This window comes from Mobula birostris, chromosome 3, assembly GCF_030028105.1.
Source record: "Mobula birostris isolate sMobBir1 chromosome 3, sMobBir1.hap1, whole genome shotgun sequence".
Lineage (NCBI taxonomy): Eukaryota > Metazoa > Chordata > Chondrichthyes > Myliobatiformes > Myliobatidae > Mobula > Mobula birostris.
Window position 1 is genome coordinate 221,750,441 of NC_092372.1, and position 23,489 is coordinate 221,773,929.

Genomic DNA, 23,489 nt, shown 5'->3' on the forward strand with positions numbered 1-23,489 from the left:
CCATTTCACGCACATCTGCTCTCACTCCATCCTCCCGCCACCCCACTAGGAATAGGGTTCCTCTTGTCCTCACCTACCACCCCACCAGCCTCTGGTCCAACATATAATTCTCCGTAACTTCCGCCACCTCCAACAGGATCCCACCACCAAGCACATCTTTCCCTCCCCCCGCCTCCGCTTTCCACAGGGATCGCTCCCTACGCGACTCCCTTGTCCATTTGTCCCCCCCATCCCTCCCCACTGATCTCCCTCCTGGCACTTATCCGTGTAAGCAGAACAAGTGCTACACATGCCCTTACATTTCCTCCCTCACCACCATTCAGGGCCCCAGACAGTCCTTCCAGGTGAGGCAACACTTCACCTGTGAGTCGGCTGGAGTGATATGCTGCGTCCGGTGCTCCTGATGTGGCCTTTTATATATTGGCGAGGCCCCACGCAGACTGGGATATCATTTCGCCAAACACCTACACTGTCCGCCAGAGAAAGCAGGATCTCCCAGTGGCCACACATTTTAATTCCACGTCCCATTCCCATTCTGATATGTCTATCCACGGCCTCCTCTACTGTAAAGATGAAGCCACACTCAGGTTGGAGGAACAACACCTTATATTCTGTCTGGGTAGCCTCCAACCTGATGGCATGAACATTGACTTCTCAAACTTCCGCTAATGCCCCACCTCCCCCTCATACCCCATCCATTATTTACTTATATACACACATTCTTTTTCTCTCTCTCCTTTTTCTCCCTCTGTCCCTCTGACTATACCCCTTGCCCATCCTCTGGGTTTTCCCCCCCTCCCCCTTTTCTTTCTCCCAGGCCTCCTGTCCCATAATCCTCTCATATCTCATCTTTTGCCAATCGCCAATGTCCAGCTCTTGGCCCTATCCCTCCCCCTCCTGTCTTCTCCTATCATTTCGGATCTCCCCCTCCCCCTCTCAAATCTCTTACTAGCTCTTCCTTCAGTTAGTCCTGAAAAAGGGTCTCAGCCTGACACGTCGACTGCACCTCTTCCTAGAGATGCTGCCTGGCCTGCTGCGTTCACCAGCAACTTTTATGTGTATTCTGAGAAAGGACTTGTGAGTCCTTGTGCAGAACACCCTGAAGGTTAACTTGCAGGTTGAGTCGGTGGTTTGGAAGGCAAATGCCATGTTTGCATTCCTTTCAAAAGGTCCAGAATACAAGAGCAGGGATGTGATGCTGAAGCTTCATAAGGCACTGGTGAAGCCTCACCTTGAGAATTGTGAACAGTTTTGGGCCCCTCATCTTAGAAAAGATCTGCTTCCATTGGAGAGGGTTCAGAGGAGTTTCACAAGGATGCTTCCAGGAATGAAAGGGTTATCATATGAAGAATGTTTGATGGCTTTGGGTCTGTACTCACTGTAATTCAGAAGGATGAGGAGGGATCCCATTGAAACCTTTCGTATGCTGAAAGGCCGAGACAGAGTCGATGTGGAAAGGATGTTTCCCATGGTGGGGGAGTCTAAGACAAGAGGGAACAGCCCCAGGGTAGAAGGGCACCCTTGCAAAACAGTGACGTAGAGAAATTTCTTTAGTCAAAGGGTGGTGAATTTGTGGAATTTATTGCCACATACAGCTGTGGAAGCCAGGTCGTTGAGTGTATTTAAGGCAAAGATTGATAGGTTCTTGATTGGACATGGCATCAAAGGTTACAGGAGAAGGCTGGGAACTGGCGTAGAGGAGGAGAAGAATAAAGGATCAGCCATGACTGAATGGCAGAGCAGACTCAATGGGCCAGATGGCCTAATTCTGCTCCTATCTCTTATGGACCACTGCTTTTTGTGATTTTTATAAATGATTTAGATCAGAAAGTGGAATGGTGGGTTAGAAAGTTTGGAGATGACACAAAGTGGTTAGAGTAGAAGGTCGTCACAGGTTACAATACAGCACTGCCAGGATGCAGAGCAGGGCTGTGAAGTGGCAGATGGAGCTCAACCCAGAGAAGTGTGAAATGATTCACTTTGGAAAGTCAAACTTGAAGGTAGAGTACAAGGTTAATGGCAGGATTCTTAGCAGTGTAGCAGAACAGAGGGAAATTGGGGTCCAGGTCCCAAGGTGCCTCAAAGTTGCTGTGCAAGTTGAAAGGATGGTTAAGGTGGTGTATGGTGTGTTGGCCTTCACTTATTGGGCGATTGCATTCAAGACCCACGAGGCAATGTTGCAGCTTTATAAACTCAGGTTAAACCACACTTGGAATATTTTATTCGGTTCTGGTCACCTCGTTATAGGGAGGATTGGAAGCTTTAGAGATGATGCAGAGCAGATTTACCAGGATGCTGCCTGAACTAGAGAGCATGTCTTACGGGGAAAAGTATGAGCAAGCTAGGGCTTTTCTCTTTGGAGAAAAGGAAGATTACAAGTGACTCAGTAGCGGTGTATATGATGATAAGAGGATTATAGACAGAGTGGACAGCCAGAGCCTTTCCCAGGGTGGAAATAATTAATCCGAGAGAACCATTTTAAGGTGATTGGAGGAAAGTATAAAGAGGGTGTTAGTAGGTTCTTTATTCATAGTTGAAAGTACATGGAATACACTGCTGGGGTGATGGTAAAGGCAGATATATTAGGGGCATTTAAGAGATTCTTAGATAGGCACGTGGGTGAAAGAAAAATGGAGAGTGATGTGGGAATGTTAGACTGATCTTGAAGTAGATTAACATGTTGGCACAACATTGTGAGCTGAAGGGCTTATTCTGATCTATGTTCTATGATTCACTCAGAAGATAAAACACTGGTATAGGAAGACTGTTGGATAGATTTTTTGCATGGTAGGGGATTTAAACGTTATGGGGAAAAGGCAGGTAGGTGGAGATGAGTCCATGTCCAGATCAGCCATGATCTTATTAAATGGCAGAGCAGGCTAGATGGGCTAGATGGCCTAATCCTGCTCCTAGTTCTTATGTTCTTATGAATTAATGGCTGTGAACTTATCGTAGCTTGCAAGAAATAAAGGAAAAATAAGGAATTACTTTTTTAAAATTACTTGTACTTGCAGAAATGTGCCTTCAGCCAATATTTTCTTTACATTAACTTTTATAAAGAATTTCTTATTTATACATTTTACAATGCTTCATAACATTCAGGAGACAGAACTGAGGCCAAGGGAGCTTTTTGGTCTGAACACCACCTAGTGTTTCTCAAGGCTTAGTCCTTCAACTGGCATTGAGACCAGAGACCCAGCCATGAACACAGTGAATGGTGAAGCAGCCTCGAAAGGCCTGCCCCTGCTCCTGTTTTCTATCCGGGGCTTGGATAAGGTGCATAGCACAGTCTTTTCCCCCATGGTAGGTAAGTCCAAAGCATAGCTTTAAAGGGAAAGATTTAAAAGGGGACCTAAGGAGCAACTGTAATATGGAAAAAGCTGCCAGAGGAAGTGTTAGAGATGGGTACAAATCTGCCATTTAAAAGATATTTGGACAGGTACATAGTTTAGGCAAAGTTTAGAGACATATCGGCCAAATTCAGGCAAATGGGAATCACTCAGTTAGGCGATTTTGTTTCAACCTTAATTTTCAACTAACCTCCACCCTCAGCAGCATTTTGCACTGAAGCTCTTCTTGACATCATCACTAACACAGTAAAGATCCTGCTTTCCTATTCTAGTCTCCCCCCCCACCCCGCAAATGAAAAACCTATCACATTGCCTCCTTGACAATCACTATTAAACACTTTCAGCAACTCTATAAGACCAAAAGACATAGGAGCAGAATTAGTCCGTTTGGCCAATCTAGGCTGATCCATAGAAAACATAGAATAGAAATATACAAAACCTACAGCACAATACAGGCCCTTTGGCCCACAAAGCTGTGCCGAACATGTCCTTAGCTTAGAACTACCTTGGCTTACCCATGGCCCTCGATTTTTCTAGGCTCCATATATCCATCCAGGAGTCTCTTAAAAGACCCTATCGTTTCCGCCTCCACCACCGCCGCCGACAGCCCATTCCACACACTCACCACTCTCTGTGTAAAAACTTACTCCTGACATCTCCTCTGTACCTAACTCCAAGCACCTTAAAACTACGCCCTCTTGTGCTAGCCATTTCAGCCCTGGGAAAAAGTCTCTGACTATCCACACGATCAATGCCTCTCATCATCTTGTACACCTCTATCAGGTCACGTCTCATCCCCTGCCGTTCCAAGGAGAAAAGGCCAAGTTCACTCAACCTATTCTCATAAGGCATCCTCCCCAAACCAGTCAACATCCTTGTAAATCCCCTCTGCACCCTTTCTATGGTCTCCACGTCCTTCCTGTAGTGAGGCGACCAGAAGTGAGCACAGTACTCCAAGTGGGTTCTGACCAGGGTCCTATATAGCTGCAACATTACCTCTCGGCTCTGAAACTCAATCCCATCATTTGATCATGGCTGATTTAATATCCCTCTCAATCCCACTCTCCAGCCTCCCCCCCGTAACATTTGTCATCCTTACTAAACAAGAACCTATCAACCTCCACTTTAAGTACACCCAATCACTTGGCCTCCACAGCAGTCCATAGCAATGAATTTCACAGATTCACCACCGTCTAGCAAAACAAATTCCTCCTCATCTCAATTCTAAAGGGACATCTCTGTATTCCGAGACTTACCCTTTGGTTCTCGAATTTCCTACTATAAGAAACATCCTCTACACATCCACTCTATCTAGGCCTTTCAATATTCAGTAGGTATCAATGAGATCTCCACTCATATTTTTAAATTACAGTGAGTACAGGCCCAGAGCCATTAAATAACCCTTTCATTCCCAGGTTCATTCTTGTGAACTTTCTCTGAACCCTCTCCAACGTTAGTACATCCTTTCTTAAATAAGGGGCCCAAAACTGCTCACAATACTTCAAGTGTGATCTGACTAATGCCTTATAAGGTCTCAGCACTATATACTTCGTGTCATATTCTAGTGCCTCTCAAATTTCCATACTCAGGCTAACAGAATGTTGATCCAAGTAACCTGTCTTAAGCGAGCTGAGTTAGCCTGTCCTTTCTCAGGTTGTTATTTCCAACAACTCTGGAAATGATGATCTGAGAATAGCCTGGCACACAAAGGGAATGGATTACCAACCGACTGTCAGACGAATTTCATCCTGCTGATTTGCCAGGCCGTCGTAGTAATACAGGTCGAATCTCCTCTCAGACTTCCAGTCGCTCAGCAGCTCCTTCTTTAGGCAGAACAAGACGCTGAAGTGGCTCTCGCTGCACACCACCCAGATAGGAAACTTTGGTGTCTTCAAGAAGGATCCAACCTGGAAAAGACATCCATATTTTCAGCAATAAAAATAATCATGGTTCACACTGACACATGAATTAAGGGAAGGAGTAGGTCCTCAAGCTTGCCCTGCCATTCATTGATTTTCACCCCAACTCTGTATTCTCATCTACTCCAAGTAAACATTCATTCTCCTGTTTATAATTAACAATTCATGTCTTGACCAATTTATGCTTGAATTTCAGTGTTGATCTAACACCACTAAAATCACACAATTTTAGTCACGCAGCTGTTTGTGGGACATTGCTGTGTGCATATCAAGTGACACATTTATTATGTTACAGAACTTATATTGTGACGTTGAAACTTCACTTGGTGTAAAGAGCTTCAGGACAGCCTGAAGAAAGTTGCACACAAATAGGTCAGTTTCTTTTCTGAAGTCAATTTTATATTGTGTAGTTATATTCATATATAGTTATTTTTGAGTGCCCTTATGTACACGCCTTATATCAATCAAGAAGCAGCAGTCTGAACAGAGTAAGGAGAAACAAAATGGTTCAGACTGTATTCTCTCCCCGGGCCTGTTTAGCTTGTATGCCAATCAAATCCTCAGAGAAACAGGAGTATACAAGGAAAATCAAGGGGTAAGAATTGATGGCAGAATCACCTGTATCCTTCATTATGCTGATGACATGACATTACTGGCTGAAAACAAAATAAAACCTGAAGCAATTACTAACCAAACAAGGAACATAGCCTCAAGGTGGGTCTGCAGCTTAACCTGAGGAAGACTAAGATTATGACTACTGGCAACACTACCAATTTCAATCTCAATAGTTGATAAGTTCAATTTAGTTGGATCAATGATTAATACCGAAGTGATAAGCAGTCAAGAAACCGAACAAACAATCGCCTTGGCAAAGCAGCCATGAAGGATTTAGAAAAGATCCTCAGGAACAGGAATCTATCTCTATGTACAAAGATTCACTTGTGCAGGCCATGGTCTTCACAATGACAGTATATGGTTGCAAAAGTTGGGTGGTAAAGAAGGAGGATAGGAGGCATATCAACATCTTTGAACTGGTACTGGAGAAACATACTACCAATCTAGTGGACCTCTCACAGAACAAACAAATCGGTCCTCAGTGAGATCGAGTCAAGTCTCTCTCTGAAGGCTCAAGTGACAAGACTCCACCTATCGTACTTTGGGCACATCATGTGAAAAAACAGCCCCATGGAAAAGGATATCATGCTTGGCAAGGTGGAAGGACAACGGAAGAGAGGAAGGACAACAATCGGATGGATGCAATAAGGACAGCTATGAATGCGACATTATCTACAATGTCATAGTCATACTTTATTGATCCCGGGGGAAACTGGTTTTCGTTACAGTTGCACCATAAATAATTAAATAGTAATAACACCATAAATAGTTAAATAGTAATATGTAAATTATGCCAGGAAATAAGTCCAGGACCAGCCTATTGGCTCAGGGTGTCTGACCCTCCAAGGGAGGAGTTGTAAAGTTTGATGGCCACAGGCAGGAATGGCCTCCTATGATGCTCTGTGTTGCATCTCGGTGGAATGAGTCTCTGACTGAATGTACTCCTGTGCCCAACCAGTACACTATGTAGTGGATGGGAGACATTGTCCAAGCTGGCACGCAACTTGGACAGCATACTCTTTTCAGACACTACCATCAGAGAGTCCAGTTCCATCCCCACAACATCACTGGCCTTATGAATGAGTCTGTTGATTCTGTTGGTGTCTGCTACCCTCAGCCTGCTGCCCCAGCACACAACAGCAAACATGATAGCACTGGCCACCACAGACTCGTAGAACATCCTCAGCATCGTCCCACAGATGTTAAAGGACCTCAGTCTCCTCAGGAAATAGAGACGGCTCTGACCCCTCTTGTAGACAGCCTCAGTGTTCTTTGACCAGTCCAGTTTATTGTCAATTCGTATCCCCAGGTACTTGTAATCCTCCACCATGTCCACACCGACCCCCTGGATGGAAACAGTGGTCACCGCTACCTTAGCTCTCCTCAGGTCTACCACCAGCTCCTTAGACTTTTTCACATTAAGCTGCAGATAATTCTGCTCACACCATGTGACAAAGTTTCCTATCGTAGCCCTATACTCAGCCTCATCTGCCTTGCTGACGCATCCAACTATGGCACAGTCATCAGAAAATTTCTGAAGATGACAAGACTCTGTGCAGTAGTTGAAGTCCGAGGTGTAAATGGTGAAGAGAAAGGCAGACAAGACTGTCCCCTGTGGAGCCCCAGTGCTGCTGATCACTCTGTCGGCCTTTGTAAGAAATGAGCCGCCTTTTTGAGAAACAAAACTCATTTAGGGCAACTATCCACAGCATCGTCATGAGTCGACGACAACTTGATGGCACTTAACAACAATAAGTTATATTCAGTTTAATTCCCAAAGGTGGACACTGCTCGGCAAGCCATTGCCAGGTGGCTCATGTAAATGTAGCCACAATCCAGTTGAAGGGAAGCTTGGCACCAACTCATTAAAAATACCATATGAAGAAATTGCATGAATGTAATTATACAATGTTTTACCAGGAGGAAATATAGATTTCAGAGGCTTTTAGCTGTCTTCTTCAGCCTTCAGATTTGTTCAGTACTCCCTACCTTCTGCACACAATGCTGCTTCACATAACATTGCAGAGCCAATAGCAACTAGAACCATCACTATTTTAAACAACCAATATGTTCCTGATGATAAACCTCCTCTTCCTCAAATTGATTAAGGTCCTCTGTTGATTGGGATCGATCATGAATGTTTTATTTCAACTGTCTATGCGATACACAACCCATTAAGCAAGCCAAGGCAATACGATATGAAGAGCAAGCAAACTGTTGCCCATGTAGCAGACACTCCCATTCCACACACCTGATGAATCCAAAGGAACAGCAGGGACTGGTCCAGTTTGGCACCAGCAGGATCGCAGGAGTTGCCAGTCAACGTTGAACTCAATGTAGAATTGCCACAGGGACTCCAGCTCTGGATTTTTCATCAGGGTTTACTCCCGAAGCCTTTCCCATGAGTGGGTATAGCCACAAGGCAGTAAAGGTTTGAGATCAGTGTTTCCTTTTCCTAGGTGAGCTGCCAACCACGGCTGACGGGCCCCATCTGCCTGAAGCGACTGGTTTTATGGCGCCAGTAACCCTCCTTTGCCCTTCTCCTGTCGGTAAAAACAGTTCCACTGGGCTTAGTAGCTGAGCTACACGTGAAGCCCAGGAGCTGGACTTGGTTGTCAGAGGCTATTTGAGGCACACAGCATTGAGAGCATTTATTAGGTAATGGGAACTTATTCCCACTACCACTCCTGGCTCAAACAACCTAAAGAAGCCTTCCTCTGATCAGGCAGTGCTTAATATACAAGCACAAAGCTCCTTTAAGTGCTGCTTTTATTGGCAATTCTTCAAGATCCAATAGCATTTAATGTCATTTCCTGTACACAAGTTACCTCAGATCTGATGCAGCACAACAAAAACACACAAAAAAATGCATAATAATAATAATAAAAAAAGACAATAGATATAAATACATAAGATAGCTTAAACATAGTACATAGATTTATTGTATGTCCATTATATGACACTAGGCATAGAGTGTCTGTACTTACAAGTAACTGACAGGAAACAATAAAGTAGTTACTGTGCTTCTTTCAAATTAAGTGAAGGTTATTTTACAAAAAGCCAGCGGTTATACTTCATTAGGAGTTTGAGGAGATTTGATGTACCACTAAAGACTCATGGAAATTTGTACTATGAAGAATATTCTGCCTGGTTGCATCACATCTGGTATGGAGGCTCCAGCGCACAAGACTGAAAGAGGCTGCAGAGTTGTATATTCAGCCAGCTCCATCACAGGCACAATCCTCTTCGTCATCAAGGGCAGCTTCGAGAGGCAGAGCCTCAAGAAGGCGTCATGTATCACTAAGGATCCTTACCATCCGGGTCATACCCTCTTCTCATTACTACCATCAAGGAGGAACTACTGGAGCATGAAGGTCCATGCTAACGTTTTAGGTACAGATTCTTTCCCTCTGCTATCATGTTTCTGAATGGTCCATGAACCCAGGAACATTACCTCACTATTCCTCTTTTGCACTATTTAGTTATTTTTTTATTGCAAATTAGTATTTTTTTTTATGTATTGCACTGTGCTGCTGCCACAAGAGCAAATTTGATTTCTTGTGTGAGTGATAATAATTCTGATTCTTACATCGTGGCAGTCCAGTGGTTGAGCTGTACAGTTACTGCATTGCAGCTCCAGTGACGTGGGTTCAATCCTGACTTCTGGTATTGACCTCGTGGAGTTTACATGCCCTCCCTATGCACCCCTCCCCCATACGATTCCTCTCATGTCCCAAAGGCTCAATGGCCACTCTAAATTTCCACTGGTGTGTCGGTGAGTGGTAGGTTTGATGGGCCTGAGAAGGAAAGGTTGAATTGATGGAAATGTGAATAGAATAAAAATGGGTTGGTTATGGTCATTGTAATCCAAATCAGGTTCATTAAATACGTTGTTCTGTGGCAGCAATACATTCCAATACATAGTATAAAAAAAATCATAAGTTACACTAAGAAATTTTATAGAGTGGATTCCAGTAAAACGGGCCATCACTTAATCAAGGAGACCGTTTATTTGGGACAATTCGTAAAGAACAAAAACTAAATCGAGAAAATAGCTGGGAATCTGTTCATTTATTTGGGACTCTATGCCACTTAATTGGGACAGGAGACTGCTGCCGAACAGTTTCTAACTAGTGTCAGTTGCATGCCCTTGCATGGCTGTTAGACTCTACACCATGCTTAGAGTGAACAGTTTTTAAATTGCATCAGTTGCAGGTGTTTGTGTTCAAAAAGCAGTGATTTTTTTCACTGATAATTTGTGAGAAGTAAGCAGTTAAGACAATTCAGAATTGTTTTGCTCACTGCAGTTTCAAGCTTTCAGGCTTAGAGATACCGGAAACAGCCTGGAGTGAAAATAAAACAATTTCACTACTTCTACAAGTTCGGAATTACGAAGGTATCGACAATCATCTTGAATGTCACAAAGAAAATGAGGATTTGGAGGATGCAATCATCTAAAGCACTGTATGAAGGCAGTGCATTATCTGCACTAAGTGTCTGCGCTGATTTTGTTAATTTACAGTCAATCAAAAGAACATGGCATAGAAACTCCGTCATTAATAACTACTAGGAACTAATGCAGTTTTATTGTACAGTAGAGATACTGGTAGTGTTCATATTTGTTCCGTATTTCATTTAAATATGTAAACTGATATTTAGATATGCCTTTTAACTATTTCCATGAATCTTCAGCTAATTGGGCAGCTGCTTAATTGGGTCAAAATGTACTGGTCCAATGTGTCCCAATTATCAGGAAACCATTGTATACTGTATATTAAAAAAATCAAATTAAATAACTAGTGCAAAATGAGAGCAAAAAAAACCAAGGAAAAAGAGTGAGGTACTGTACATTGGTTCATTGTCCATTCAGAAATCTAATGGCAGTGGGGAAGAAGCTGTTCCTAAAACACTTTGAGTGTGAGTCTTCAGCTCCTGTACCTCCGTGAAGAGGGCACGTTCTGGGTGATGGGGGGTTCTTAATGATGAATGCATCTTTTATGAGGCATTGCCTTCTGAAGAAGTCCTTGATGTTGGGCAGGACAGTGCCCATGATGAACTGGGTGAGTTCCGATCCTGTGCAGTAGCCTCTGCATACCAGGCAATGATGCAACCAGTTAGAATACTCTCCATGGTACATCTGTAAAAAATTGTGAGAGTCTTTGGTCTCCTTGACTTGAGTGCCAGGTGGCACAGACTCTGTGGCAAAGGGCGGACTTTCCTGCTCTATGATCCAATGACACATATTAATGTGTCAAGCGGTGTACATCAGATACAATTAAACTTTTGAAGGCTTTTACATTAAATTCAACAACTTCAATGATAAAAGTCTCATCTGCAATTTCAGATGCTTCTATGGGCTAACTCCTTACTAACTACAGCCTCTGCAATACTGTAACCGACCAAAAACAAGAGATTCACCAAATAATGGAAATCCAGAACAACACACACAAAATGCTGGAGGAACTCAGCAGGTCAGGCACCATCTATGGAGCGGATCAAACGGTCAGTGCTTCGAGCTAAGACCCTCCATCAGGACTGTAACTGACCCAAATGTCAGTCCCTCCATTTTGACCTCTCATTCATCCCCATTGTTCATCACTGAATCTCCAGCAGCTTGGCAATGTGTGAAATTTTTGCTTGATAATGCTCCTACAAAATGCCTTCAGGTGTCTTGGTGTGATAAGAGCACTCTATACATTGAAGTTAGGAACCATTACAATATGGGAGGCAATTCAGCCGAATAAACACAAGGCAGCTCGATATAGAGCAACACAGTCAATCCAATTCCCACAAACTTTTTCTGTAGCCTTGCAAGTTATTTAGCCTCAAGTGCTTATCCAGCATAGTTGAGAAGGCGTTGACCTCCGTTAATTCTCACCAGATATACGACCTCTAATATAGCAAGCGGGAGACAAACTACTAAAAGATGAAAAAACAATAATGGTTGGTTTGGAGAACTGATCTGCTGGAGAAACAGGAAACAGCCTGCTAATAAGAGATTGACACACATTGCTTATGACGTGAAAGGCTTTTGTGAGTAGGACACTTTAATGGTCGGCACAGATCAACCATTTAATGAGTCCTGTGAATGCTATGAACCTCCAGAATGGAGGGTTGTGTACAAACAAGGCAATGACAAATATCTCTGTGTATATTAAAGTCAAAGTAAAATTTATTATCATATACTACTTTGAGATTTGTTTTCTTGCAGGCATTCACAGAAAAATAAAAATACAATAGAATTTATGGAAAAAGACTGCATAAACAAATACTGACAAGCAACAAATGTGCAAAAGAGGAGAAAATAAGCAAATAAATAAACAAACATGAGTTTGAGAGTACTCAAAAGTGAATATGTAGGTTGTAGAATCAGTGAAGTTATCCAGACCGGTTTTGGAGCTTGATGGTTGGAGGATAATAACTATTTCTGAAACTGCTGGTGTGGGATCGAAGGCTTCTGTACCTCCTGGCTAGTAGTAGTAGCGAAAAGAGAGCATAACCTGGATGGTGGGGATCCCTGAAATTTATATATGAGGGGTATATGGAAGGAATATCACAGAAAGTTGCTATTAAAGTTGGAGACTGGAATTCTACTGAAATAGGATTATGAAACCCACTAAAATTATGCTTCTGCATCAGTCTGTGTCTGTCTGTCCTTCTGCACAAAATGTCCCAATAATACTTCTGTTGGCTTTCCCAGTGGTAATTCGACATCTATATCTTATACTGTACCTGAATATCAATTAGTGCAAACAAACATTCCGTATACTTTTCTTTCAAAAATTTCTCATAGAATGTGAGAATAGGGAAAAATGCTTTTCCAGGCTCATTAAGGAAGCTGAGTCTGATCCTAATCCACTTTCACGGCTTGAAACATACAAATTCCTTGTTCCTAATCTTCCCTCTGAACTGTGCCAAGGTTCTGGTATAATTTTACTTCCAGTAATTTTTCCCCTTCCCTCTTCCTCTTCTTCAATTCCCCACAATGGCCTCTTACCTCTTCTCTTCACCCGCCTCTCATTCCCTCCCTCCACCTTCTTATTCTGGCATTCCCCCACTCCTTCCTTTCTGTCCTAATGAAGGGTGTCGGTGTCAGCTAGAAAGGTCAACAGTTTATTCATTTCCATAGATGCTGCCTGACTTGGTGAGTTTCTCCAGTATTTTCTGTGTGTTGTTTGATGTCATTATGCATGCTGGAATACGTGCGCTGTTTCAGCCTGGGAAATAATTCTACAACCCGTGTTACGTCTGGAAATTTTCATCTGGTTCTGCAAATAACCTCCCTATTTTGCAAGGTAATGCTACTTGGAAAGGTTTACACCCCACAGAAACTAAACACACCACTGCTGTTAAAGGAAAATAAGTATTTGCGAGGTAAAATTTCACTCAAACTTGGAATTCAAGGTCTGGCAGCATCTCTGTACAACTCAATGTCACAGGGGCACTGAGAGGCAGCTGGTATTATGTAACTAGCACTTTGGCACAGGAATGAAGGGGATAATACTAATTCAAATATGTTTTTAAAAATAAGCTACCAAACAAGAAACTGGTGTTCTGGGAATAGGATACATTATTGTGATTCATTTTGTAAGGTTCACGAACATTAGGTGATAGATCAATAAATATTCTAATATCTCTCTCTGATCTCAATTCAGAGAGATGTCATTGATATGTGACAAGGGAGAGAAGTGAGACTTTAATGCTAAATTTTGGTATGTTGACCATATAGCTTCAGAATGCATCCTGAATTTGTCACATCATTAATGCTAAGCCTCTAGTTATTAAAAGGGCAGCTGCCACATCTACATAACCTGAACTTCCTTTACGTTTGTACCTCAAAATCATAAAACTCTAAGACATAGGAGCAGAATAAGGCCATTCAGCCCATTGAGTATGTTTCACCATTCCACCAAGGCTGATTTACTCCTCCTCTTAATCCCATTCTCCTACCTTCTTCCCCATAACCTTTGAGACCCTGTCTAATCAAGAGCTAATCAACCTCTGCTTTAAATATAGCCAATGACTTGGACTCCACAGCTATCTGTAGCAGAGAGGGGGAAGGGGAGGTGGAGAGGGGGATGGGGAGGTGGAGGAGGTGGGGGTGGGGGAGCTGGGGGAAGGGGAGGTGGAGAGGGGGATGGGGAGGTGGAGGAGGTGGGGGTGGAGGATGGGGGGGATGGGGAGGGGGAGATGGAGTGCGGGGGAGATGGGGAGGGGGAGAGGAGAGGAACAGGTGAGGGGAGAGGGAGAGTGTGGGGGAGAGGGAGAGTGTGAGGGGGAGATGGGGGATGGGGAGGGGCAGGGGGGATGGGGAGGGGGAGATGGGGGGATGGGAGATGGGGGATGGGGGATGGGGAGATGGGGGATGGGGGATGGGGAGATGGGGGATGGGGGATGGGGGATGGGGAGATGGGGGATGGGGGATGGGGAGATGGGGAGATGGGGAGATGGGGAGGGGGAGATGGGGAGATGGGGAGGGGGAGATGGGGAGGGGGAGAGGGAGATGGGGAGAGGGAGATGGGGAGGGAGAGTGTGAGGGGGAGGGGGTGAGAGGGGACACACATAGGAGCAGAAGTAGGCTATTTGGCCCATCCATCTGCTGATTAATTATCCCTCTCAACTCCATTCTTCTACCTTCTCCTCATGACATTTGGCACCCTTACTAGATAGAGAATAACCATGATTGAATTGAGTTGTGCAGCAGGCTTGAAAGGCCAAATAGCCTGATCCTGCTCCTATTTTCCTTTTAAGAACTTCACGCTTCAATAAGATCACCAATTCTTCTCTCAGGTATCCTCATTTTCAATATTGTTTAACATATACCTACTTTCTGAAAATCCAGATGCATTGCATCTAGTACTTCCACTTATAAAAACCTGCTGGTTACTATTTCAAAAGTCCATGTTGATTTCACCCTTTTTTTTTACCCTGAAACCCTATTCACAGGTTTGTAATGGAAAAAGGTATTTTTTCCTCTCTGATATCAGGTCTATTAGTCTCAAGTTCTGTTTCTCTTCTCACCCCCGTGAATGCCTACATTTGCACCAGAATGTGTGGTGACACTTGTGGGCTGCTCCCAGCACATCCCTAGGTACATTAGTTGTTATGCAAACGACACATTTCACTGTATGTTTCAATGTACATGTGATAAATAAATCTAAATCTGAATATTGTATAATCTGCTACCTTCCAACCTGTAAGAGATATTTGAAAATCTGGGTTAAAGTGGACCTGCTGCTTTTCACACTCATGATATATGGGATCTGGTCCAGAGCATGTACAAGGTTTATCTGATTAACATTTCATGTGCCATTTTTTCACAGATATGGGTTTCCCCCACCATCCGAAGGTAGAACGTTCCTATGAAACGGTTCGTAAGCCGAAATGTCGTAAAGCGAAGAAGCAATTACCATTTATTTATATGGGAAAATTTTGTGAGCGTTTGCAGACCCAAAAATAATCTACCAAATCATGCCAAATAACACATAAAACCTAAAATAACAGTAACATATAGTAAAAGCAGGAATGATATGATAAATACACAGCTTATATAAAATAGAAATACTAAGTCCAGAACGAGGGGTCACAGTTTGAGGATAAAGGGGAAGCCTTTTAGGACCGAGATTAGGAAAAACTTCTTCACACAGAGAGTGGTGAATCTGTGGAATTCTCTGCCACAGGAAACAGTTGAGGCCAGTTCATTGGCTATATTTAAGAGGGAGTTAGATATGGCCCTTGTGGCTAAAAGGATCAGGGGTATGGAGAGAAGGCAGGTACAGGGTTCTGAGTTGGATGATCAGCCATGATCGTAATGAATGGCGGTGTAGGCTCGAAGGGCCAAAAGGCCTACTCCTGCACCTATTTTCTATGTTTCTCTACAACGATTGCCTGCACAGATTTCCATAGTGAAAATCTCACGCAAGCACTCTCGGCAGAAAATCTTTAAATGCGCTCTCCAGTAACCTTTAAACTATGAAGCTGCCAAATCTACCAAATAACACGTAAAAATACACAGCCTATATAAAGTAGAAATAATGTATGTACAGTGTAGTATCACTTACCGGAATTGGGAAGATATCGAGCACACTGATGATGGTGTGTTAAGACTGAGTCGTCGCAGGCTGGGCGGAGCAGTGGCCCCCACCCTCCGGGCTGCCGACTGATACATTGCCGTGAAGCATGCAGGGGTAGCCAGGAGGCACACAGCACATCTTTAAGAAAAAAAGCCGAAATAAACATGCTAATTAATTAGGTGCTGCCCAGCACGTAAATGTTGGCGCAGATCAGAGGCAATTGCCAATTGCCTAGGCGGCACCTAATTAATTAGCATGTTTATTTCAGCTTTTTTCTTAAAGATGTGCTGTGTGCGTCCCGGCTACCGTTGCATTTTCCACGAATCGGTATCTGTCTGTGGCCTGGGGGTTGGGGTGGTGGGACACTGGGGTGTCATCTCATTGTCAATCAGGGCAGGCAGCTCATCTTCTCTTACGACTGCCCGCCTCGATGTCGAAGGTTGAGGTTCGTCGTCTGCTGTGGCTGATGTGGAAGGCTTGCTTGACTGCTGAGCCTCGCGCATTTTTCTATCACACAGTTCTCTAATAAGGACTCAAACCATCCTGCAAATATCTCCTAAACCGACATACCCTTTCAAAATTAAAGTCGTACTTTATCATTACTCATTCGGTTTCGATTATTATCATTTCTTCTTCCAATTGCATCAGCTCTTCATTTGTCAGTTCTTGGTGATGGGATGCCAAAACCTCTTCAACATCATGTTCGTCAGCTTCCACAAGCCAAACTCACGTTGTCCTTACTTCGTTCACCACGATCAAAATGCTTAATTATGTCTAGTTTTACCGTAAGTGTAACACCTTATGAGCTCTTTCAGGCTTTTCCGATACCATAGAACTCATCTTGCAAACGGCTGCTCACAGGCACGTGTTAAAGCAAAGCAGTTCCGAATCCCGGGCAGAGCAGCTGCTCGGGGCGCGTTCTGCCTTTTATCGCACGCTGATTTTTTCGCGCACTGAATTTTTTTTCGTAACAGTGAGGTTTCGTAAAGCGAACGTTCAAAAAGCGGGGGACACCTGTACTTATTTCTTTAATAATTCCCATTGCTTAATAGCTTCTTGCTTTTTCATATTCCTGAATTATTTCTTCAGTTTTACACTGTGAAAGCAGAATGCAATGTTTATTAAATGTCTCCGCTATTTCCCTAATTAGTATAAATTTCCCTGCCTGTTGGTTGTAACAAAAAAGTGTACATTTCCATTAACACAAGAGATTCTGCAGATGTTGGAAATCCAGAGCAACACACACAAAATGCTGGAGGAACTCAGGTCAGGAAACAGCTTTGGAAAAGAATAAACTGGTGAAGGATCTCAGCCTGAAACGTCAGCTCTCTATTCCTCATTGATGCTGCCTGACTTGCTGAGTTCCCTCAGTACTTTTTGTGTGTTGCTCTATACTTCCATTACACTTTATCCCCAGCTTTAGGAACCTTTAAAAACTGTTTTAAAATCTCTTACTGAGTTAGTCTCTTATTCTGTTTACTATCAATTTTTTGTTTAGCCCTTGTTTTCTTAATCCTTCATAATCATAACATTCCTTTTGACAACATTACAGTATAAGCCACCTTCCTCAATCCAATACACTTAATTTCTCACTATTAGCCCAGTTGTATCACATTTTTTTCGAGTTTTTATTGCTGAAGATGGTATCAGTTGCAAATTACACGTCATTTTGTTAAATGTTTGCCAATGTCTATCTGCCATATTATTTTTCATTCCAGTTCCCCAATCTACCTCAGCTAACTATTGCTTTGTTCAGGTTTAAACCTCTAGTCTCGGTCTTAATTAAATCTCGATTCCATCACTTTAGGATCATTCCTTCTCAGAGGTTCCTTCGCTACAATTATGAATGGAGGATAGATAGTGGTATACAAATTAATTGTATAAAACAAACTGCCACTTGCACCAATATAGTCACCAAGTTTAATTAACAGGGGAATTACCCAATCATAGCCAGCTCATAGCAGCCTTGGCTTAAAACCCTACCAACCAACCAAATTGTTAGCAATAGAGTTATAGACACAAAATCATACAGCATGAAAAAAAGCCCTTTGTTCAACTTGTCCATGCCAAACAGGATGACCATATAAGCTAGTTCCATTTGCCAGATTTTGACCATTACCCTTCTAATAGGTGGCAGGGTGCAGGTAATGCTTCTGCCAAAGAAGGTGTAAGGTGCTCCTTCCCTCTGCTAGCCTGTAGGTCATTCTTGGGCAAGGTGTAACACCTCCTTAACCCACTGATCAGGGTCACATGAAGTCATGAAAGCAGGAGGTGGAGACTCGTTTAAGCAGCTAGTACATATCACAAGTCCTGCTTATGCAGCCACTGACACTAGTCAATCTCTGAAGAGTATTGGTAATGACTGGGGCCACCCATCTTGTAAAGACACTGCCCAGAAGAAGGCAATGGCAAACCACTTCTGTAGAAAAATTTGCCAAGAACAAATATGGTGAAGACTATGATAGCCCACATCCTAAGACATAGCACATAATGATGATGATGATCCATCTAAACCTTTCCTATCCATATACCATCCCAAATGTCTTTTAGATGTTGTTGTTGTACCTGCCTCTGGAAACGTGTTCCAGGTTGTACCATTCCCTGTGGAAAAGGTTGCCCCTCAGACTTCTATCCAATCTTTCCCCTCTATGCCCGCTATTTCTTGATTCCCCGACCTTGGGGAAAACATCTACCCTATCTATGCCCCTCATGATATTTAACACCTCAATAAGGTCACCCCGTAGTCACCTACGTTGCAAGGAAATAAAGTCCTAACTTGCCTGACCTCTCCCTATAACCCAGTCCCTCCAATCCTGACAACATTTTTGAAAATCTTTCTTTGTTAACACAAACCTGTATTTTACTGTAAGTTTCATGATAAATAGGCTTGAATCTTCAATCATTCTTATAACCCAGTTCCTGTAGTGCTGGCAACATTGTTGTAAATCTTCTCTGCAATTCAGTGTGTTGCTTGTTAATACAAATGTGTATTTCATTGTATGTTTCGTGATAAATAGTCTTGAATCTTGAATCATTATTTCCACTGGGCAGCTTTCCTACAGCATTCTAAACTACGTTTCTCCAAAGGACATCTTTACTGCTCCTTTTTAAAGAGGAATCTAACCCTTACCACTCTCATTCACCAATCTTCACTGAGGATAACCTAACCAACCTGCACCCCTTCCCTCTGAAATCCAACTTCAAGCGACCTCGTTTTCCAAAACTTTAGTGCACCCAAGACATTGCCTCCCTGGGTATTAGTGACCTGGATTTACTTGAATTCAGGTTTAATTTTAACTCACGTTTGGAGATACCTTGATCATTATGAAAATCTCCCACCATCGGGTTCAGGAACATTTACTACCCTGCAACCATCAGACTCCTGAACATCCTCACTCATCTCCACACTGAACTGATTCCAAGTTCAAGTTTACTGTCATTCAACTGTATACATATATACTGCCAAATGAAACAACGTTCCTCCAGACCAAGGTGCATACACCGTACATATCATTCACACACAACACAAAGATAATGTAACCACAATAAGGTGTATTTATGTCACAAGTTAAGAAATAAATGGTGTAATGTTACTGGTACTTCATAAGTGATTGGACCTGGGTGGTATTCACTAGTATCACAGCCTGGGGGAAGAAGCTGTTTCCCATCTTAACAGTTCTTGGCCTTATGCTATGGTAATTCCTGGCTAATGATAGGGGGTCAAAGAGATTGTTAGACAAATGGGAGGGATCACTGACAATGCTAACAGCCCTGTGTACGCAGCACTCCTGATAAATATCTCTGATCAGTGAAAGAGAGACCCCAATGATTCCATGATTCTCTCAGGAGACCTCACAAACCTTTGTAGGGTCCTGCCTTACAACACCCATACCAGACAGTGAAGCAGCTGGTCAGGACACTCAATGGTGCTCCTGTGTAGGAGTGCACTTGCTTGCTTCAATCTCCCCAGGAAATAGCAATGTTTCCTTGCTTTCTTGACTAAAGATATTCCACAACCTACAAATGCTCTTTCAATGACTCTACAGCTTATGTTCTCAGTATTATTTAGTTGCACAATTTGTCTTCTTTTGTCCATTGGTTGTTTGTTAGCCTTTATGTACAGTTTTTCATAAATTCTATTGCATTTCGTTATTTTCCTGTAAATGCCTGCAAGAAATGAATCTCAAGATACTATATGGTGACATACATTCAGTGGCTACCTTATTAGGTACACATGCACACTTGCACGTTACTGCAAATATCTAATCAGCCAATCATATGGCAGCAACTCAATGTATAAAAGCATGCAGACATGGTCAAGTCATTGAGTTGTTGTTCAGATCAAACATCAGAATGGGGAAGAAATACGATCTAAGTGACTTTGATCATCGAATGATTGTTGGCTGATCTCCTGGGATTTTCACACAGCAGGCTCTAGAATTTACAGAGAACAATGCAAAAAACAAAAAAACAAAAAAAAATCCAGTGAGTGGCAGTTCTGTGGGCAAAATGCCTTGTTAATGAGAGAGGTCAGAGGAGAATGGCCAGACTGGTTCAAGCTGACAGGGACGTGACAGTAACTCAAATAACCATGCGATATAACAGTGGTGTGCAGAACAGCATCTCTGAATGCATAAGTCAAACCTTGAAGTAGATGACAACAGCAGCAGAAGACCACGGACATACATTCAGTAGCCGCTTTATCAGGTACAGGAGATACCTAATAAAGTGGCCACTGACTGTATATATAATTTGATAATAAATTTACCTTGGCTTTTGACTATACTCCCCATGTCTGCTGTACCAGTGGCCAAGGACACATACCTTACAGATGCTATAGTGCTCAAAGAGTGACAGCAGTCCAATGTCACTACGCCCAGAAATTCCTTTGAGGACCGTGATGTTGCCATTGCCAGAATCCAACTCTACAACATCGTTGAAAACATTGGAGACAGCTTTACCAGTCAACAGCAGATTTACAAGCTCCTGTGAGAGAAGAAAAATAAATTTCTTACTTCTGGTTTACCCGGACTCAGCAGTAGCACTTCACTTTCTGAGTTAGAGACCGAGGGTTCAAGACCCACTCTACGGAGCCAAGCTCATGATCTAGGCAGACATTCCAGTGCAGTGATCAAGGAGTACTGCACCATTAGACCTGCTGACTTCCCAGTGATAAACACAAGAGATTACACAGATGCTGGAAGTCCCAAGTAACACACATAGAAAATGGTGGAGGAACTCAGCAGGTCAGGCAGCATCTACGAAGAGCAATAAACAGATGGCATTTTGGGCCGATTCCTTTCATCAGGACTTCCCAACTCAATGTTAAACCAGGGCTCTTTATTGCTTGGTTGAATGTAAAAGAAACAAAGAACAAGAACAGTGATCAAGCCAACACTTACCTGTCAACTACCACTACTAAAAATCAGATAACTTTTCATTCATGTCAGTGCTGTTGGCAAACTGGCAGTTGCACTTGCCAAAGTTACAACCCAGAACAAAAATTGAAAGTTTCTCAGTTATGTGGCTCCTTAGTGTCACCTGGGAAAACAGGTTTTAATACCTCAGCTGAAAGTAAGCACATCTAACAGCAGCAGCCTAGTACTGTATTGCAGTCTCTGCTAAGATCTTCCTGCTTAAGTCTGTGGAATGAGATGTGGATCCACAGTCTTCAGATGAGGAGGTGACAGCACTCCCCAATGAACTATACTTCGTTATATAACTTTGCCAGGAATTATTCCCAAGTTTGCAGAGTATCTAGCTCAAGTGTGGTTTTCACAGGTCCAGGAAAGCTCACTCTGTGAACATGAAAGTGGGATGAAAGCCCCTCACCTTTCATCAACGCACATCAAAAATTTGCACAGCTCAACAGAGAGCTTGGCAACTGTTCAGAGAACAACCTGCCCAAAACCACTTAGTTTCCAATATAGAGCTGTTTCATTGGCTTTTGGAGATTTAATTATGTGGACTAATTAATTGAAATAGCATCATAAGATTTGTCTAGATTCAACAAACAGGCAAGTCATGACAAGCCTAACAATATAACCTATTAAAAAAAACTTTTAGCCTCTAATATTCTTTTCAGCCTCTAGTCATCTGATTTCAGTAAACACACACTTCAATACTCTACTACAATTTACCTCAGTGTCTGGCAGGAAGGAAGTAGATTATATACATCAGGCTTGTTTACACGTATAAAAATACAGAACATTGAGCTTTCAAGTCCCATTCCAAAAATCTAAGCACTTCCTTCACATGGGCACCACTGATGGAATGCAGCACTGTCAGATTTTCTGATCAAATGTTAAACTTAGAATGTACAACAGTACAGTGCTGAAAAGGCTCTTCAGCTTACAATATTCTGCCAACCGTATAACCTACTCTGAGATCAATCTAACCCTTCCCTCCTCCCTTTTTCCCCCGGGGCAGTAGTGGAGTAGGGGAGGCCACACTGGGAGCACCAGATGTAATAAATATGGCTGAAGAGATGTACATGGATGTGTCCCTCACCTGGAAGGACTGCCTAGAGCCCTGGATGGTGTTGGGTGGGGGCCAAGGTGCAAAGACAGGTGTTACAGGGGAAAGTACCTACTCCGTGCTATAAATACACTGCAGCCACTGCACTAATATTTATCTGTCAATAAATATCACTGAAATAGAAGATTAGGCAAATAATTCACTGCAGTTTGTGGAACATTATTGAGCACGAATGAGGGACAAGCAACATGTATTCCATTACAAATAAGAGAAAATCTGCAGATGCTGGAAATCCAAGCAATACACACAAAATGCTGGAAGAACTCAGCAGGACAGGCAGCATCTATGGTAAAGAGTACAGTTGATGTTTTGGGCCGAGACCCTTCAGCAGGACAGCAGAAGAAAAAGCTGAAGGGTCAGAGTTAGAAAGTGGGGGGAGGGGGGGAAGAAACACAAGGTGATAGGTGAAACTGGGAGGGGAAGGGGTGAAATAAAGAGCTGGGAAGTTGACAGTGAAAGGAGAATCTGATAGGATAGGACAGAAGGCCATGGAAGAAAGAAAATGGGGGAGGAGCACCAGAGGGAGGCGATGGGCAGGCAAGGAGATAAGGTGAGAAAGGGAAAAGGGGATAGGGAGTAGAGAGGGGGAGCATTACCAGAAGTTCAAGAAATTGATGTTCATGCTATCAGGTTGGGGGCTACCCAGACCAAGTACAAGCTGTTGCTCCTCCAACTTGAGTGTGGCCTCATTGCGACAGTAGAGGAGGCCATGGATGGACAGATCAGAATGGAATGGGAAATGGAATTAAAATGGGTGGCTAGTGGGAGATCCCATTTTTTTCCATTACACTGGAAATGTTCTGGAACAGCAGCTTTCTATTCTATGCTTCTCTTCTCCTCACTGAGATTAAACTGATTTGTAGCCTAACTCTGTACAATCATCTTTTGACAATATCTCTTATTATCTTTGGTTAATAAAAACCTATCAATCCAAGACTGAAATGAACAATTTAATGAGCTTCAGTTACAGAAATGAGCTCCAAAGTTCTATCAGT

At 42.8% G+C, this 23,489-nt stretch overlaps 1 protein-coding gene across 1 annotated transcript in view; it reads right to left on the reverse strand.

Annotated features, from left to right (window-relative positions):
- The window catches only part of mindy4 (MINDY lysine 48 deubiquitinase 4), a 280,604-nt gene that overhangs the window by 40,160 nt on the left and 216,955 nt on the right, over window positions 1–23,489 (reverse strand). Inside the window, exons 15-16 of the mRNA XM_072254193.1 lie at window positions 20,782–20,943; window positions 5,077–5,257 (exon numbers count right to left, since the gene is read on the reverse strand). Coding sequence (XP_072110294.1) covers window positions 5,077–5,257; window positions 20,782–20,943 — 343 coding nt within the window. The remainder of the gene's footprint in view (window positions 1–5,076; window positions 5,258–20,781; window positions 20,944–23,489) is intronic.